The sequence below is a fragment of the Macaca mulatta genome, chromosome 12, assembly GCF_049350105.2.
Source record: "Macaca mulatta isolate MMU2019108-1 chromosome 12, T2T-MMU8v2.0, whole genome shotgun sequence".
NCBI lineage: Eukaryota > Metazoa > Chordata > Mammalia > Primates > Cercopithecidae > Macaca > Macaca mulatta.
The window spans coordinates 100,858,220-100,878,277 of record NC_133417.1 but is presented as its reverse complement, the minus strand read 5'-3'; the positions used below and the strand labels follow the sequence as shown (position 1 = coordinate 100,878,277).

At 35.3% G+C, this 20,058-nt stretch overlaps 1 protein-coding gene and 2 pseudogenes across 2 annotated transcripts in view; 2 read left to right on the top strand and 1 right to left on the bottom strand.

Annotated features, from left to right (window-relative positions):
* The window catches only part of DNAH7 (dynein axonemal heavy chain 7), a 340,765-nt gene that overhangs the window by 163,385 nt on the left and 157,322 nt on the right, over positions 1–20,058 (top strand). The window contains exons 25-30 of the mRNA XM_015131765.3: positions 3,204–3,372; positions 7,798–7,900; positions 8,021–8,148; positions 14,364–14,576; positions 17,084–17,182; positions 19,654–19,902. Coding sequence (XP_014987251.2) covers positions 3,204–3,372; positions 7,798–7,900; positions 8,021–8,148; positions 14,364–14,576; positions 17,084–17,182; positions 19,654–19,902 — 961 coding nt within the window. The remainder of the gene's footprint in view (positions 1–3,203; positions 3,373–7,797; positions 7,901–8,020; positions 8,149–14,363; positions 14,577–17,083; positions 17,183–19,653; positions 19,903–20,058) is intronic.
* Positions 3,392–3,925, bottom strand: LOC695740 (large ribosomal subunit protein uL24 pseudogene; annotated as a pseudogene). Its single transcript, XR_091512.4, has one exon. The product of XR_091512.4 is annotated as a large ribosomal subunit protein uL24 pseudogene (transcript).
* LOC695622 (chromosome 11 open reading frame 51-like) lies at positions 4,990–5,759 on the top strand (annotated as a pseudogene).

The window sequence follows — 20,058 nt, the reverse complement described above, 5'->3', positions numbered from 1 at the left end:
TCATTTGATATGGATATAACATGGGATATGATATGGGCTATGATATAGGGTGCTGTTTCTATTCTCTTAAAGGTTATCTTACATTTAACGAATGCCTGTTTCGCTTAATAAAGCCTAAAGTTAGTAAATAACTCTATTCTCTTTCTGAATAATAAAATGTCTTTACTTTAACTTCAGGTTCCTATCTCTTATATTCCAAAGTATTGTCAAATACTAAATTAAACTTTGTTTTTAAATTTCTTTCCTGAAAATTAGTCATTTTAACTAGTCTATTGAATAAACCAGTTTTAGGATGCAAGCAGAAAGCAATTTTATTCTTTCTTATTACTGTTCTTTTAAAGTTGCTCTATTATATAAATATTTCTCATTCCTGAATGAAATCTAGGGTAGATTCCCTAGCTTTTCTGGTCACTCTAAAATATTAATTATAAATATCATTTTTTAAAATAATAAATGTCCACTTACGTCTAATATCAAAATTAATAATAGCTCCCATCCAATTTAAAGCTTCTTTCTCCCTCAGCTCGTCTGACTCAGGCTGAGAGCCTGAATTTGGAAAATAGATGTGGTCAGTTTTTAGCTACTTTTATCCCTATCCTTGGTTTCATCTCTCAATAGCTTATCTTTTGCTTCGCCCAGTATTAGAGGTTGAAGGGGAGAAAACAGAAACAGAGAACTAGGTTTATATGTGACAAGTGTCTTGTGTGACAACTATCTCTTGGCTGTTTAGTGATGTCTTGGTGATGGCACAAGCCCAGATGTGCCGGATCTTCCAAGGGATGTTTATGCGGGTTCCTTAAAGCCCCTGAAGTGACTGGATTCTCCCACTTTTGGAAAATGCCTTCTCGGGCTGGCCGCAGGTGGCTTTTGCTTCAGCCTCTGAGGCTCACCACACGCAGACCCTCTTTTGGGGATTTTCTCCTGTTTCAGATGGGCCTCCTGCATAGGGTCCCATTCAGTGTGACTCAAATCTGGCTCTTGGGATCTGGACCTGGCCAGGTGATAGAGACACGTTTGTTTTGCCAGCAGTGGGAACACATCTCTCTGTTTCTTTTCTCCCATTCTGCCATCAGGAGAAGCTGCAGGCATCTTTTCAGCTTGAAATGTTTTTGGTTGTGAGTCAGCACTCAGTTTCTGTGCTCTAGAAAATTCAGGGGGTGGATGGTGTGTCGAGCTTTCTGAGTAGTCTCAAAGGCCCCTCAGTTAGCTTGGGAGAGGGAAAAGTGCTGCTCTTTCTTCCACCATACAGAGAGAGGTAAAAAACACAACACACAAATGATTCTTTCTAAAGAAGTCCTCACTCCTGATCACTCACTTACGGTCTTCTTACCTAATTTTTATATGCTAATATTCCAAACCAACTTCACCATCTATAAGATAAGATGAGCTGGTACTTATTATTCTCAGCTTGGGGCTTTAGTCAAAATTCCAAGAGAGAACCCTATTAAATAGAGTGTTACATATTTTTTACTATTAATATACAGGTTTACCAAAAATGTTTTATCATTTTCTTTACTCACCAGTGCTTCTTGCTTTGCCTTACTTTTGTTTTAATTTTCTTCGCCTTACTAGGCAATGTCTTCTAGTAATTGTTCCAGGGAGGCTTTGCAAGTAATGAGCTCTATCAGTCTTTGTCTAAAAATGCTTCCTTGTGTGTCTTTGCTCAATTATTAAATGACAGATTAGCTAGGTATAGAAGTGTAGATGAACAGTGTTCCCTCAGCCCTTAAAACTCGTTCTTCTCCTGGCATCCATTGCTACTGCTGCTAAGTCCCCGTTATTCTTTTGTAGGTAATTTTCTTTTCTCTGTTACAGTTTTTAAGATTTCTCTTTATTGTTGATGTTCACTGTAATGTTACTAGATGTAGATTAGTTTTTATTTATCCTATTTGGGCCTTTTTCCATTCATGTTTTTCTTGAATTCTGAAAAATTATCAGCCATTGCTGTTTAAATTTTGCTTCTTCCCCATTTTCTTCCTCCTATTTCTCTTAACTTTGCTTACATTCAGTCTCTGTATCTCTTTGAGTAATTTTTAGTGCATAATTTTCTGTTTCTTTATGTTTATTCTGCTATTTAACTTATTCACTGAGTTTTTAAATTATATTTTTATTGCTAGAGTTTCAAATTGTCTCATTTATAAAATTGGCTTCTGTTTTTCTCTCACAATTTTTTGGTGTCTGTTGCTTTATATTTAAAATCTCATTTAACAGGCCACCAGGATACCATAGAGGGTAGGACGCCATTTATATAATAACACTCTTTGTCCATCTGCTTTTGCCACAGCAAGTCTGTCTCCTAACTCTGATCTCTCTCTCCTGTTTGAACTGTGAGCTCGTTTTAATAGTGATTGTTTCCCCAGGCTTGCATGTTGTCACCTGTGGAGGTGTCCATAAGGAGCAGTTTCATATTTATCTCTGAGGAGGACTCGAGTTTTTTCTGGTTCAGAACAAAATGTTACCATTTTGGATTAATGTACCCATGACTAGTAGAAACTTGGACCTCTTTTTCCCTGCACGAACGATGCAAGCTTTTCATCAGGCCCTGCATAAAGGGTAGGCTTCCTTGTCTCTTCCATAATTGACTCTTGTTTGTCTCTCTCTGGTAAGTTGCTGGAGTGATTTTAGTTTGCATTTAGAGACAAGGCAGCCTTTCAAGACTTCTAGATTTATACAGGTGGATCCATGCCAGCTCCCCACGTTGCTCACTTCTGAGGGTTTATTTTCTGTTTCTATCTGAGCATAAATATACGCATTTATTTATATACCGATCCCGAAACAATCTTTTAATGTCTAATTCTCCAGCTTTGCATTCCTTCTTCATTGGTAATTTTCTTTTCATTCTTTCAAAACTGGCCATGTGTTTTAAATTATTATTTGTTTTCTTTTCTGTAATATTTCCATGTGCTTATAGTTGGAGAATTGGGGGATTCAAGGTCAGCTGAATTCTCATATTGGCCAGAAGTCAACATTAAATTTCAAAAGTGAATTTGTTCTCAATGTGGCATATATATAGCTATTCAGAAATAAAATATAATAACAGACAAAGTAATGAACTATCAGGGATTTTCAGAGGTTACTGGGAAGGAAGAAATCAAAGAGGAAGTTGGAGGTTTGGTTCTCAATGTAACCTTTTTCTCTTCTTGGCATGTGCATGGAAAAAAATCACATTATTCTACAAAGAATGTCTATTTCATATGTTTCAGAACCTTATTTGGAGCCCTTCATTTGCACCTTGGAGGAGCACCTGAGGGTCCAGCTGGCACTGGGAAGACTGAAACTACCAAGGATTTGGCAAAAGCTGTAGCCAAACAATGTGTTGTTTTCAACTGCTCTGATGGGTTGGATTATTTGGCTTTGGGAAAATTCTTTAAGGTTTGAATTAACTCCTCAGTTCTTTTTTTTTTTTTTTCTTTGTTTCAAGTTTTAATCAAAGCTTTTATATAAGATTACTTCATTCCTGCATCTTCTCAATTGTTTCTTCCTTGTATTTGCCCTTTTCCTTTCCTACTTGGCGAGATTTGGCTTTCCGTTCAAGGATCTTTTTGCGGTCTTTATGCAGTTTTAGCCTAGTGATAACCACCTTGCTGGGGTGAATGCCTACGTGGACCGTTGTGCCATTAGCCTTTTCCCGCTGCACCCGTTCAGTGTTGATAACATACTTCTTCCTGTAAACCTGGACTACTTTGCCAATTTGCTGACCTTTATAGTGTCCTCGTACAACCTGAACTTCATCATCCTTTCGGATGGGCATGGATCGCACATTGTACTTCTGTCTCAGCTCTTTGGAAAGAGGGGAAGACATAATCTTCCTGCGAATGTGGGAAGGTGCATTGAAATGCCTTTTGCGATTCTTGCTTCAGTTGGAAGTCACAAAGGGATTAAACTTCATTTTGGCCGCTCCCGCTTCGGTGATGGCCGCAAAAGGGAACTCCTCATTTCTTTACAACAGGATAACTGATCAGAGATGGCCATTTATGATGCAACATAATTGAATACAAGTAAAAGGTTTACTGTAACTTAAGTAAAAGTAAAAATTGAAGCACTATCTCAATAATTCTTAAAGGGAGTAAGGTTATAGCCAAACCCTATTTGCAGAGAAGCTCTACTTCCCTCTCCAGTCCCTACTGTAACAAATCATTATTATTGGTTGGAGTAAGTGGTGTCCCTTAAATACGTTGGAGCAGATAAGAGTTTGAGAACGATTGCATCGTGTAAAGGTTGTGGGATTCTAAAGACATCTTTAACCTGTCGATCTTGTTATTGAGACGTTATTTAGAGTCAGTAATTTACTTTTATAGACATATTCTAATCAATCATTTCAGTGAACTTGAAATCTTAAGTTTTATTATTTGTTTTTCTTTTTAAAAATTTATTTTTATTTATGCATTATAGATGTACATATTTTCAGGTTACATGTGATAATTTAATAATTTATAAAGATCAAATCAGTGTATTACTTTTTTTTAATTCTAAGTTAGATTCTTACTCTTGTCAGTCCATGAGCTTCAAAAGGTGGAATTAGAGATACCAAGTCCCTGCCTATAAACCTGTAAACATCTGATCATTTCAGCAGCTTGTGGCTATAGCCTGTCATTCCTTAAAATGTTAGGTGACACAACTGAACACAAAATGATCCACTGGAAATTATATATTTATTTATATTTTTCTGTAATTTTTCAAAGCACATTTTATTTTATTTTTATTTCCAATTTTTATTTTAGATTCCAGGGGTACAGGTGCAGGTTTGTTACATGGGCAGATTGTGTGTTGCGAGAGTTTATCTGGTGTGCAGATAATTTTGTCACCCAGATAATCATCATAATAGCCAATAGGTAGTTTTTCAATCCTCACCCTCCTCCCACCCTCCACCCTCAAATGGGACCCAGTGTCCATTGTTCTTTTCTTTGTGTCCATGTATATGCAAAGCACATTTTAAAGATTCTGGAGGGGTTCTTCCGCTCAGGCTGAGTGAAGCGCTTCCGGGTCACCGCCGGCTGCAGCCTCCCGGCGCGATGAAGACATTGAGGCCCAGAGAGGTTAAGTGACTCAGCCAAGGTCAAACAGCTATCTAGGAGCCATGTCCACTTTGTTCCCCTCACTCTTCCCTCGTGCGACTGAGACACTGTGGTTTAATCTGGATCGACCCTGTGTGGAAGAGACAGAGCTGCAGCAGCAGGAACAGCAGCATCAGGCCTGGCTCCAAAGCATGGCAGAGAAAGACAACAACCTGGTTCCTCTTGGCAAGCCAGCCTCAGAGCACTATGATGACGAGGAAGAAGAGGATGATGAAGACGATGAGGATAGTGAAGAGGACTCAGAGGATGATGAGGACATGCAGGACATGGATGAGATGAATGACTACAATGAGTCGCCTGATGACGGAGAGGTCAATGAGTTGGACGTGGAAGGCAACCAACAGGATCAGGACCAGTGGATGATCTAGGTAGACAAGGCAGGGTGGACTCAGAGAGATTCCAGGCCAGCCCAAACTACCCTGCATCCCAACCCCCAACCCCTGCCCACAGAACCAGCTGATGGCCCCAGTGCCTGAAAGTGCCCTTGGGCACCTCCTTAGCTGCTGCCAGAATCTGGTCTCCTTGGCCCCTCCCAGGCCATTGGTCTGCACTTGAAATCCCCAGGGCCTGAGCCCCACTCCACCTTCCTGGCCAGTACCTCACCCCTTGATTGGCAGGTCTGGTCTCTTTCTAAGTTTCTTTAATAAAGAGAAAGGAGTGATTTTCCAAAAATAAATAAATAAATAAAATAAAGATTCTAGAATATTTACTTTTCTAAATTTTCTCCAGAAAAAGTTAACTTTAAAAAAGATTTAAAAACTAGCAAAATAGAATATACCACCCCTAACTCATGCTGTAAACTGTTCCTGGCTAGAATATGACTGATCTGGAGTTTGATTATTCTACATTTGTGATACTGAAACAATTAGAATTAGAACGTTTAAAAGCTCAAAATTGTAATTAATAAAATATCAAGAAAACATTTAAATGACCAACTAACATTTTAATTCATTCTTTGTAATGATTTACAACTTCGCTGAAATGAGCACTATTCCCAATAGCAAAGATACGGAATCAAACTAAGTGTCCTTCAGTGGAGAAATGGATAAAGAAAATGGATTACATCTATACAATGAAATACTATTCAGCCATAAAAAAGAATGAAATCATGTCTTTTGCAGCAACCTGGATGGAACCAGAAGTCATTATCTTAAATGAAACAAGCCAGGCACAGAAAGTCAAATATCCCATGTTCTCACTCATAAGTGGGTGCTAAGAAATCTGTACACATGGCTGTGTAGAGAGTAGAATGATAGAAATTGAAGGATGAGAAGGTGGGAGAGGTGTGTGATGAGAGATTACTTCATAGATGCAGTGTATGTTATACAGGTGATGGATACCATAAAATGGTATGGAAAGCAAAATGGTATGATGCCAGTGTATGTTATTCAAGTGATGGATACCAGATTGCATAGTGACTTAGTCGCTATGCAATCTATGCATGTAACAAAATTGCACACATACTCCATAAATTTGTACAAATAAAAATAGATATATAAAAGAAAAAATAACAAAACTAAAGAATTCTACATGCAATTTGAATAGCCATTGCATTCTTAAATGTCTTAAAAGAAATGTTGGTGTATATTGCTCAGTTTTTGAATCTATGTAATGACTATCTTAATTATTTTATTTAGAGTCATAAACTTATTAATATTAAATTTGCTTATTTGTAAGTATTTGTAAATAGCTTCTTTGTGTTGGGATTGTGCTGGATAATGGGGGTAGAATATTAGAAAGGCATGATTTTTATTATCAAGACTCTCAAAATTTATATAACGCTTGAATATGACTTCCAAAGCATTCTATTCTCTGTGATTTGTTGTCATGCATAAGAGGTCAAAGTCATTTATAGAGTCTTCTCCAACTAATGAGAATGTACTATTCTTTGACATGCATAGAAGTCGTGTACAATCCAGTGTGGTTCAGAAGAATGAAATGTGTAAAAATCCAAGGTCAGCTGCTATAATCTGTGTGGCTTTGTGCTAATTATTTAACATCTCATATGGTATAGCCTTAAAAGTGTCCTTGCATAAAAGATACAAACAAAGTGCTATGAGTCACGGTTGGCACATACAATGTACTTGATGTAACACATGCACGTGTGTGCTTGCATGCGCACACACACAATCTATAAAATATATGTTCAGTACATATTTGTTGAATCGTTTGATGTTTTTAAAAGTAAATCTGAATTCAGATGAAACTACTTATGCTTGATTTTCCAGTTTTTCCTTATGATAAAATAGTACATATCTGTGAGGTAGCTGTGGGTTAGGACTGTAAACCAGGGCCTTAAACTATGGTAGTTGGCTATTAAGGTGCTCAAACCACAAGGCAGTCTCATTCGCAACAGAAGTCATCTTATTTAAATGGTTATTATAACCTATGCTATAAAATCCATGTGGAGTAAGCAAATAAAATCAACTTGTAAATAAAAAGCAGGAAAGGCTTTGAGATTATAGGTGTATGTCTAAATGCTAAAAAAAATGCAGAAAGGAGAAAAATGTTAATTGGAAAATTTTCCAATTGATCAAACTCTTTTATTCATGCAGTATAATGAATTGGTAATGAAAAAATCAGCTGTCTTTAAAGATAAAGGCGAATAAGCAATTTCCTTGACAGGATATTAAATCCTAGAAAAGATCAGGTGAAAATACAACATTTCAATGCAATATTGAATCAGATAAAGTCAAAAATTTTCATTACTCTTTTCTCATAGGGACTGTTATCGTGTGGAGCCTGGGCTTGCTTTGATGAGTTTAACAGAATTGATTTGGAAGTACTGTCTGTGGTTGCTCAACAAATTCTTACTATCCAAAGAGGTAATGGACTAGTTTGTCTTTGCATTATGTGAAAATAAAAGAAATATGAGAGGTAATGAATGGCACAGCTCATGTTTATATGCGGTGTTACTAAGTCCTTTAATTCCTGATTACCTACAGGTATTAATGCAGGTACTGATATACTGATGTTTGAAGGAACTGAACTAAAACTTGACCCCACGTGTGCTGTCTTTATAACAATGAACCCTGGGTATGCTGGGCGATCAGAACTGCCAGATAACCTGAAGGTATGGAAGGAGTTACTATATAATCTGTTTCTTCTCTATAATTTACAAAGTTAATGTATGAAAAGGGCCGGGTGTGGCGGCTCACGCCTATCATCCTAGCACTTTGGGAGGATGAGGTGGTGGGAGGCTCACTTGAGCTCAGGTGTTTCAGACCAGCCTGGGCATAGTGAGACTTTGTCTCTTAAAAAAAATAATAAAATAAATAAAATATTTAAAAAGTGTGTGTGTGTGTGTGAAAAGAAAGAATATGCTATCCTCGAGTTTATGTAAAATATTTTGTTTTAGTTATAATATTTTAGAAAATTGTTTTAGAAAGCAATTTTTAAAGCTTTGAGCATCTTTACAGAGTAAATATCCACACCAGGAACAATTCCCAAAATATTTATTTTTAAAATAGTGCTAACTGTGAGAAATTACAAAATATAGAAAACTACTAATGGGGTACCCATTCTACTGCTTACTATATATTGTGTCCCCCTAATTTAAATGCCTTTTTACAATGCTGGAAGCACACTATTGTGTATGCTGGGTGGGTTTTTTTCATGTTAATATTATAACATGAACATGTTCCCATCTTTATAAGCATAATTCAAACTATTAATACATTTACCAAACTGTAGCTTACTTTTGGACATTCAGTTTGCTTTCAGTTTTCCTGTGTTATAAATAATATCACGATGAGTAGTTTTTACTAAAGGCTTTTCTCTATTTTGAAATATTTCTTTAGATGGAGTCATAGGACCAAGGTATTTGTTGCTAAATTGTGCTTCAAGACAGGTTGAAGTGATTTTCATCCCGTATCAATTCTCAATTTTCATTGACACCCAGCATTAATTTTTTAATGAAAAAGAACAAAACACTTTCTTGAATTGACCAGACTTTAAAAAAAAAAACAAACACCATTTTATTTGATTATTAGTAAAATATTTTCCCCATATTTTGGTTAACAATTTTATATCCTTTTCTGATGAATTGCATATGTATGGCACATATACAGACAGCAGTGTTGAAGAATAATGCAATAGTAATTGTGGATCCAAAACCAAATCTCCTGACTATATCCTATATTACTTCCACACTTCACCTGCTTAGACTGACAGCTTCCCAGACTAAATGAGCAGTTTTTCTTTTCCACCAAAAAGACTTGATATGACTAATTGCTGCCAAGTGTTTTTGTATTTCCATTTCATGCCCCTTTATATGTTAAGTCTTATGTTTTAGTATTTTGCCTCAGTGAAGGAAGGCATGATTAACAAATGAAAAACGGTAAATCCTCTTCTATCTAAGAAGCATTTTACAAGTTTTATTTGGCATTTTCTTTTGGAAAGCTTTTTGTTGTTGTTGTTGCAGTTCTTTTATTTGTTCACTATGTTGCTCTTTTATTTGGTAGGATCAATCTGAATGCATAAATTTGCAAAGATAGGAAAAGCAAAAATCTCTGAGTAACTTGTTATAGAAAGCTGGGAGCCATTATTGGTTGAATTTGTTAATGCCCTCTGCAGACCTTTCCACAGTTTTATTTACTGTGCAGGTTGAAATAGTGCTAACATACTTACCTGGTAGTTCTCGGGGATAATGTATTTTCCTTCTACATGAGGCCAAAAGCTGTTCTCAATTCTGATAGCTTCTCCTGTTGTGCAGCCTTGTTGGTTCAAGCTTCTACAGTGCATCTGTTTTCAAGTATATATGGAAATACCAAATACCTAACAAGTCTGAAATGAAAGAGTTGCATATTCCTTAAAAAATAATAAAAGCCTGATGGGGCCCAGAAAGTATCATTACCAGTCTTCAGAATCATTCTCAACAACTCCATCTTCTTCACCTGGTGTGATTCAGTCAGTCACCAAGCCCAGGGTTTCCATTTCACACAACTCCTACAATCCCTGCTGCACCGACCTGGTCCCCTTGCCACATCTTGCTGCTCCCTGCCTTCTTTCTTCTCCCATGTGTCTCATTGCAATAGTTGACTTGGCATCAATTTCTTCTCTATTGAAATTCACTCTAATGAATTCCCCATCACAGTGCTACCAGTGTTGTCTGTCAAAAGAAATCGAATCATATAATCTTCAACTTTAAAAAACTTCTGGGCTCCTTTTTGTCTGTGGACTAAAGTTCAGATTTCTTAGTACAATCTATAAGAGCCTTGGCATGAGGACTCAGTTACATCTATCCTGCCATTTCCCTGCCTCTGTCTGTTGCACTGGGCCTCACTAGCCTCTGAAGGTCCCTTGCCTTTCTACATGCTGTTTTCTCTCTCAAGTGCTCCGCTAGGCCGCCACTTTACTGTCTGACAAATTAATGCTCATCCTTTAAACTAGCAGTGAACACTAAATATATATACAATTCAGATCTGACCTTCTGGGTGAAGTCCCTGGACTTGGCTGAGGTTTATAGCTGAATCCTATAATGTGCATGTCCGTGGGTTCTTCAGGGACTCTTCCATTAGGAGGAGTCTACTTGTAATTCCTGAGGCTTGAGTGATGGATTCTGTTTCTCCAGTTGTCATTGCCTTCTCTCTGCCTGGATCTCTGTGGTCGACTCCATGTAAACTTCACTGTTGGAGAGCTCTCACTCTGCTGGGAGGTATGTAGGGCAGGACTTACAGAGCTTCAGTGTGGGCCTTCTTTGTTGTGTACCACTCATAAATCCTTTTCCCAACAACCCCTGGGTATTAATCCTGCTACCACAGGTCACTATCCTTTTTCAGACATGAGTCAGGCACTAGTCCATATCTCCCAAAATGCAGGAATATCTACCAAGCTCTCACAGAACTTGGGTGTAGTGAGGAGGGTTGTGGGAACTCAGAGCATAACGACAGCTCCCTTCAAAAGAAATATTTTCACAACTCCTTCCTCTCTCAAATATTTTGTCATCTACCAGTAGATGAGAGGGTTCGAGGTTGTAGACATTTCCTTTGTAAATTTTGTATGTTGAGAAGATCATACTCACTGTAGTAACTGATGTGTCATATCATGCGGAAAGAGTCCCATTTTGACATCCTGTTACATTTAGACAATCTGCATAATAAAGCAGTTTCTTAAATACATCTTCACTTTAGGGAAGCTATATTTTAGATTTAAACTATTCTGAAGAATCAGTAGTCAATGATCATTTTAGAATAGTTGGCTAGATCGCTTCTCAGCCTTTTGGCTAAGATCAAGTGTAGAATAGTTTTCTAGAAGCCACTGTAAAATAGACACATTCTAGATCTCCTAGTGTCACAAAGCCAATGAAGTGATACATAGCTTTTCAGAGTATATGTAGGATGAAACACTAATAGTATTGAGGAGAAAAAAACAAAGTAGATCCTAAGTCCTCCATTTCATTCAACTAAAATCAAGCTTGTTCCTGAACAGATCAAAATATTTTTAAAATCGATTTGCAATTTCTTAAAAATAAATGGTAAAAAGTTATTGCTTGAATTTTTTCTATTGTACCAATATGTAGTCTTTTGAAAGCATGCTCCAGAAAGTATACACATTTCCTTATGTACCACCCTCCTTCTTCCACCAGTAGAGCAGAAGCAGTAGAACAGCTATTCTTGATCATTTGTTTTTGTTGAGATAAACATGAAGATTATGTTCACATCGATTACATGCACTGGAATTTACTCAAGTCTTGGCATGTTACCTGGATCTGTACCCTCTTTGTTTTCACACTCAACAAACTATGTCACTGGTTAAGCTAGAATCCAATTTAATTTTTTTAACAAAGCACTAAATTATCTTCAAACTTACTGCTATTACCAACAGATTATTTCTGGTATATCCAAAATCAAACCACAGTATATCTGTGTGCTGCACAACCTGTTTGGGAATCACTGGTTTAGGCTTAAAAAATATTTCATTCAGGATGCTTTTCATTGTGTTAAGTATCATTGTTTAATCGTTGGTAGAGGACTCCTAATAAATGGAATATCATGATACCCCTTGACACTTCTTTACTTCACTTTATTTTTTGTTCTGCTAATCAGAAATATGTCTGCTTCACCATTTTCCACAACCATATGACTAACAGTGCTAAGAGGTGAATAGGATATTTGTGAAGTAACTAGGGTGGTCAAAGGGAAACCTATAACACACAGTCCTGAATGTTGACCTCAAACTAGTAGTAATTTGGGATATTGTAGAAAAACTTTATCACCCTAACCCCGTTGACTGGCTGACTGATTTGTTAATTCAGTCATTCTCTCTTTTATTCTTTAAAAAAGTCGTTGTTGAGAACCTACCCCTTAAAAGAGATACCAAGTGTATAGCAATTCTCGTGCTCTTTTTTTCCTCATGTGTGTAGTGGTTCGAACACTTGCTTAAGCATTTTTATTTCAAGTTATTTGCTCAAATTTTTTAAACATTTTATTCTTTCCATTCTTTAATGGTAACCTTGTTGATAAAATAGCAGCACTATAGCCTCTAGCTAGTAATTAACACAACACATTAGAAGGATCTTACTTGATACAAATTTTCGAATTGTTCTCAACTTAGAAGAGTTATAACAGATCATTTAAGCAAGATGTTCTTATTTTCTTTCTACCGAGTTTTTGGTAATTCAACTAATTCCCAGAATGTATTTATGAACTGACTACGATTGTCATTCACTAGAATAACTTCTTTTTCCCTTAGAATATTATTGTTTTCCATATTTTGTACAAGCAAGTCATGTTTTAATACATAAGCTGTTGAAATGAGTCCTCATACACACTAATATTCTACACCTAAATTCTTATTTATTCTTTTACTTACCATCATATAACATCATATAAGCTCAGTATTTTAAATACTGAGGTTCTGTTTACTTACCATCATATAACATCATATAATCTCAGTATTTTAAATATCATGAGAAAAAGTTATCTTTACAATTTGTAAAATTGATTTATCTCTATTAATAATTATCTATTACTTATTTCCAGTTTTCTTTCCTTTATTATGCTTGCTGAAAGACTGACACTGTGACTTCAGATCCAAAAAAGTTTAAAATATCTCAAAATGGATCATTTATCTAACACTAACATAATCTGGTAAACCCTAGATTATACAATTAAGTAGATCCCCGTAGAGCCTTGCTTGAAGCCCACTTTCCCAACAGGGGGACACTCAGCAGCCCAGATGAGAAACCCAAATTTGAACATCCTGGGAGAGTCTGAGGTTCCGTAACATGTTGCTTCCCATGAAGAATATAATGTATTTGAAATTGAAATTGAACACTTAGGTGAAAGAGAATGGATACAAAAAGCTAATGATATATTTATTATATAACCACAACAGAAATTTGATTTTTAAAGTTGCTTTTTATCTATATGATTTGAACATTAAAATTTATTTTATTTTATATTTTTAGAAGCCAGGAATTTGTCTGTTTATTTGTTTACTTTTTAAACTTCCAGGTCAATGATGTTTTTATTGAGGTATGATTGACAAATAAACATCATACATATTTAAGGTATACAATGCAATGTTTTGCTATACATATACATTGTGTAACAATACCCCTAATCAAGCCAATCAACTTACCCACCACCTCATGTATATACTTTTTCTATTTTCTTTCTGTTAAGTAGATCTTAACATTTAAGGTCTACTCTCTTAGCAAATTTCAAGAATACAATACATTATTATTAATGGACTATGAACATTAAAATGTAAAGCTATTGTAGAAAAGGTATAAAGTCATAACATTATGAAATAAAGAGCATGATTATCTTTACAGTGTTCTTTTTAATTTTGTGAACTCTTTACACATTTTTGCTTTTTAAAATTATTCTTAATTGACATATAATTGTGTATATTTATTGAGTAGAGAGTGATATTTTGATGCATGTAAATGATGTGTAATGATCAAATCAGGGTATAGTGTATCTGTCACCTCAAATATTTATTTCTTTGTGTTGGAAACATTCAAATTCTTCTCTTTTAGCTATTTAAAAATATAGAATAAATTATTTTTAACTATAATCACCCCACAGTGCTATAGTACGCTAGAATTTATTTCTTTTATGTACCTGAAATTTTTCATTTGTTAACCAGCCTCTCCCTATTGCCCCACCTCACCTTTCCCAGCCTCTAGTTTTACTCTCTACTTACTATTTTACTCTCTACTTTTAGGAGACAAACTTTGTTAGCTTCCACATATTAGTGAGAACATGTGGTATTTATCTTTCTGGGCCTAGCTTATTTTATGATGATCCTTTTAAAAGTAACTTTTCTACATACCCATAGGCTCTCTTTCGCACAGTAGCAATGATGGTGCCTGATTATGCCATGATTGCTGAAATAGTCCTGTACTCCTGTGGGTTTGTCACTGCTCGGCCACTGTCAGTAAAAATTGTGGCTACGTATCGCTTGTGTTCAGAACAGTTGTCATCTCAACATCACTACGACTATGGAATGAGAGCCGTGAAGTCAGTTCTTACTGCTGCTGGGAATCTGAAGGTAGAGAACACAAATATTTCTTACTTGTAAATTTCCTATTTGTAAATTTCCAGCCTAATGGATCTTCACAGAGTTCCAATAACTTGTTGGTTTCATTAATTGATTGAAAAAAATCAATTATTACACCAAAAATATATTATCTTGTACACATGAAAAAAGAAATCTTATAATGATTTGTAAAACCTTACACATGTAATTCTTAGTGATTTGAGTTCTGTTTCATTAATGAGATACTACCAAGGAATAAAATTGCTTACTCCTGAGAAATGTTTTGAATGCTCTCAGTCTATATAAATGTATAAACAAATATAGCATTAAATGAAATAAATATAATTAATAAATATCCACAAAAGACTCTAAATATTGTCACTTACTATAATTACACAATTGCAGCCAACTGTGGACTAGCAGTAATAGATTTGCAGTATGATGTTTACCTTCAAAATAGTCTAAATTGTAACTGTAATATATGAAAGCCCAAATACTTTAAGCTTTGGTTGACTTTTCATTGAGAGTATATTGTAGAACCATGAAATATAACTGTACATTAGTTCTTTATGAAATCAAGATAGGCTTAGTTAATAGCAAAATGCAAAATGTGACCTTGGAGCTTCAAATTTTTCACATTCATGATTTGTAGAAGATACAGATTTTAAATTATATCCTATGTGATTAAGAACAATAGGATGCATTTTTATCTTCCATAATAACGTTATCAAGAATTCTGATATATAGTAGTGATATTCTATTTCACATTAGCCTGACATAACTTCAAGTCATTGTTTTTCGCAGTAAATAAAAGGGACTAGAGGCAACAATTTGTATTAAGTTGGCATGTCAGGATTAGATTGTGGTCAGATAGTGGGAAGGATAATGCATTGTCCTAGTGTATGTCATCACTGAAATCTTGACTATGGAATTGAGCTGTTAAAGTTATGCAGCAAAGGAATCCTGCAAATACGTCCTATCATTCTTTTTCAAAGCTAATATAGACTTGTTGAATGTTTTGGCCTGAATATTTTGAAGCTTGTTTCTGTTATAGCAAGAAACAATTTAAGCATTTGCTTTAAAATAATAGCCTCTCAAAGAACAAAAGAGACTCTGACACTTCATAATTTATGTACAGTTAGATTGATCCAAAAACAAAATCCAGATCAACAGGACATGCTCCGTCATTGGAGAACTCGAGACTCAGAGACTGACTCTGACTGCCAGGCATCACACACTTTGTAAGGCTGAAGCTAATTAAGTAGCAACATGCCATTTATTAGGCAGAGAGATTCTAGAGAAAAGGGAGAGGGTTCTGGAAAATTATATGCATGGTGGTAGGAGAAGCTTTGGAGTGAGATGTTGAATAATGTATTAAAGGTGGAAGAAATAATTCTGAGTTTGGATTTTTGTTAATTCATGTGAACATTGCTATAGGTATGAGTAACACGTTCAGAGTTCAGCCAGATTTGTAGTACACTTTGGGTATACCACAAATGTTTTGGAATCTAATGTGAGTTTTCTTAAACACACTTTATTAAACTAACTTAGCATGTGACACCAGCCCTCTCCACTCTCTGTGTGGAACTTGCTAACACGTGGCATTCTGGGCGTGCAGCCAGCAGCATCCCCTGCCCTTCCACTTCCGCTTCTGTCAGATGAGCTGCATTCCTTACTCAGAGCCGGTTTGCTTTTTCTTGAACCTTTTTGAAGCCACTTGGATACATTACTGTTACTATGTCATCTAACTGCGTGGTGGGAAAACTGATTATATATAAGCATAAAAAGAAGGAATTTTTTTTCTGTGAAAACTAAGTTCATATTTAAGAAAGATTCAATAAAGATAAAATGCTGAAATTTTGACTTTGAATAAGATGTTGATAAGAAATGTGTATAAAACTGAAGAAAAATTAAAAATGTATCAGGCTGATATACTTAAATTGTATTATAAGTATCTTTGAAGAGCAGTAACCTCTTTAAAAAACAAAAACAGAACACAGCAAGATAGAGTAGATGATGTGTTATTGATGTGGCTTTTGGAAAAAAAAATGGTGCCTAACTCTATACTCAGAGAAAAGGCCTTGGCATCAAAATATGGGCAAATGAGTGAATGTTTATATGTTTTAAATTTAAATGCATCTTTTCAAAATGATTGCCCACTTTTAATAATTTTCATTCGACCAGTATACTGCTAGTCGTGAATACATGTAGAGAACAAGCAAGCTCTACCCAATACAAGGGATGGCAGCTGCCAAACTATATTTAATTCATGTTAGTACCTCTTAGCATATCTGTGAAAAGGTAGGTAGTTTAACCTGGGTTTTTATTATAAACTAGTAAAAAAAATACAACAAGTTTAAATGTCAGTTTCTAAAATGGATAACAATTCAATATAATGAAAGAAGAGCTGCATTTGTTTAAATTGAGTACAGGGTCTGTATGTTTGTGTGTATGTGAACACGAAGGGGTTGGGTGCTGTTAGCAGATGCAGATATCCTCATGAGTGTGTTTTTTTTTAGCTGAAATATCCAAATGAAAATGAAGAAATTTTGCTGCTTAGATCTATCATTGATGTAAATCTGCCAAAATTTTTATCCCATGATTTACCACTCTTTGAGGTAAGAACATTCATTATCCCAATGTATCAAAACTCTTATAATAATGTATTTATCACATGTCTAAGGTTGTGAAGCTCCCACTATGGAAAAAAATGACACAGTGCAGAGAAACATAGATAATTCCATATTTTATTTGAAGTGTGTTTAGCTAGCTTTGTCACTTCGAGAACTTTCAACAACTTGGGATTTTAATATAGTATTTTTAAGTTTGTTACTGCAGAAAATAATGAGCACACGAAAGTTACAAAATATTTGCTTTATATTCCACTAGAATGTAGGCTCCGTAAAGAAAAATAATTGGTCTAACACACCACTGAATCCCTAGCACAGTATCAATAATAGTAAATGTTTTTTCAACTAATGACTGAAGAAATAAAATAGATAAATATGCTTAATTTCCTTAAAAGAATGAGATGACTTTTATGAAATTGTTTTTCATGATAAGAACTAAGCTTAATAATCTTGTTATAATTTAAGATTGTGAGTATTGAGAAGAAGTATTAGAATAATGATTAAAGTTTTCATAATATCCTTTGGTGTCATTCTTTTCCTCTTCTCCATACCAAGTAGAAGAACTCAGAGGGGTAGTGAGCTCCTCCTAAATGTTAGATGTTGGACTAACTTGCACTGTCTTGGAATTCAGGCAGTTAGCTAGCAGTATGTTACATATTTCCAGATACAGGAATCTAGTTTCATTCTTCTGCATATACTTATCCAGTTTTCCTAGCACTGAAGACACTGTTATGTCATGGGGAAGGGGAGAAGAGATGCTGTTGCTAGTATTGGCCAGTGTCATTAGCTACTGATGGCAACCATGCATGTCTCATCATTCTGAAAAGAGCTTTACTTAGTATTTAGAGTTGACATGCAAATACATTGTGGAGCAAATTAACAAGGAAAGAGTTCAGATTTTCTCACTAAAGTTTTCCCTCAATTTGTTTAGTACTAGTGCACTGTACAGATTTTCCAGGAGTAAAAGCTATGTTTATTTTCAGAATATGGAAATATACCTCACTAGATGTATTGTCATGCAGTTGTATATTCATTCAGCAAATATTTATTAAGCAGTGTTTCTCAAGTGGCGGTGAGGAGTGAAGTCAACTTGCTTCTACGCTGCCATTTTTGAACTAGAAGTCAGGAGTCCAACTTTTTAACTTAAAAATAACATGAAACTAAATGTAAAACCTCAAGCTCTAAAATTTCTAGCAGAAAACCTTTGTGACTTTGTGTTAGACAAAGATTACTTAAGTACAATACCAACAACACAATCCATAAAAGAATACATTGACAAAATGGAAAAAAAAAAAAAACTGCTCTTTGAAAGACACATAAGAAAATGAAAGACAAGCTGCAGATTAGGAAAAATATAAACATTTGGCCTAAGCACAGGTAAAGAAGTTACTCACTGGAAAACACAAATTGAAACCGTAACAAAATATCACTACACAGCATGTTAAAATTTAAGACGGATCATACCTAATATTGGAACTCATACATGACTGGAGGAACATGACATAGTACAACCACTTTAGAAAACAGTTAAGCAGTTTCTTAAAATGTTCAACACCTATCCACCATATTCAGGTATTCCATGTCTCAGTATTCACCCAAGGGAAATGAAAGCATTTGTTCATACAAAGTCATACACAAATGTTTGTAGTCACTTTATTTGTAATAGCCTAAAGCTGGAACAATGAAAATGTGTGTCAATAAGTGAATGGATTTAAAAACTGTAGCGCTTTGTTGCAATGAAATATCACTCAGCAAAAAAAAAAAAAAAAAAAAAAAAAGAATAAACTATTGATACCTGCTGTGACATGTATGAATCTCAAAATATTTGTGCCATGTGAAAGAAGCCAGAAGGAAAAAGTAGTATGCATGTGGTCTAATTTCATTTATGTTAAAGTCTAGACAACGCAAATAAAAATAGTAACCAAAAACAGATAAGTGGCAATCTGGGGATGGGGGTAGGAGGCAACAAGGAGAGGAGGGAAGGAGGATTACAAAAGATTACAGGAAACTTTTGGGGAGTGACGGATATGTTAATTATCTTGGTTATTTATTTTGACAGTTTTACTTATGAAATTTTATACTTTAAAATACTGCGACCTATAGTCCCAGCTACCCAGGAGGCTGACGTAGGATGTGGTTTGAGCGTGGGAGGTGGAGGCTGCAGTGAGCCATGATCGTGCCACTGCACTCCAGCCTGGGCGACAGAGCCAGACCCTGTCTCAAACAAACGAAACCAAAACAAAAACTGTTCGCAAAACGAACATGTAAGGATCACAATTTAAAAATTAAAAAAAAAAAAAAGAAAAAAATACAGGTTTATGTATGTGAACTATTCCTCTATAAAGCTGTTAAAAAAATTGTTGCACTATTATTATCTAATGGCCCTATTTCCATCAATACAAAATATGTGTACTTAATATAAATATAAAATGTAAATCCTTGAAATCATCTATCATCAGGGAATTACTTCGGATTTGTTTCCTGGGGTAAAATTACCAAAACCAGATTATAATGATTTGCTGGCAGCTATCAAAGACAACTGTGCCTCCATGAATTTGCAAATGACCACATTCTTTTCCGAGAAGATTCTTCAAGTATATGAAATGATGATTGTGCGTCATGGTTTCATGATTGTTGGAGAACCATTTGGAGGAAAAACTAGTGCATACCGCGTCTTAGCTGGAGCACTAAATGATATATGTGAAAAGGTAAGTATATTATTAATGCATTTATTTATAATTGACTTTGTGCAAGGCAGAATGTACCATTATTTTAAAAGATGCTTTCAATGTGGCAACTTAAAATCATGAGAAAAATGTGTCAAAGAGAAAATAAAGTTTTAGAAAAGTAAAATGAAGCAAATA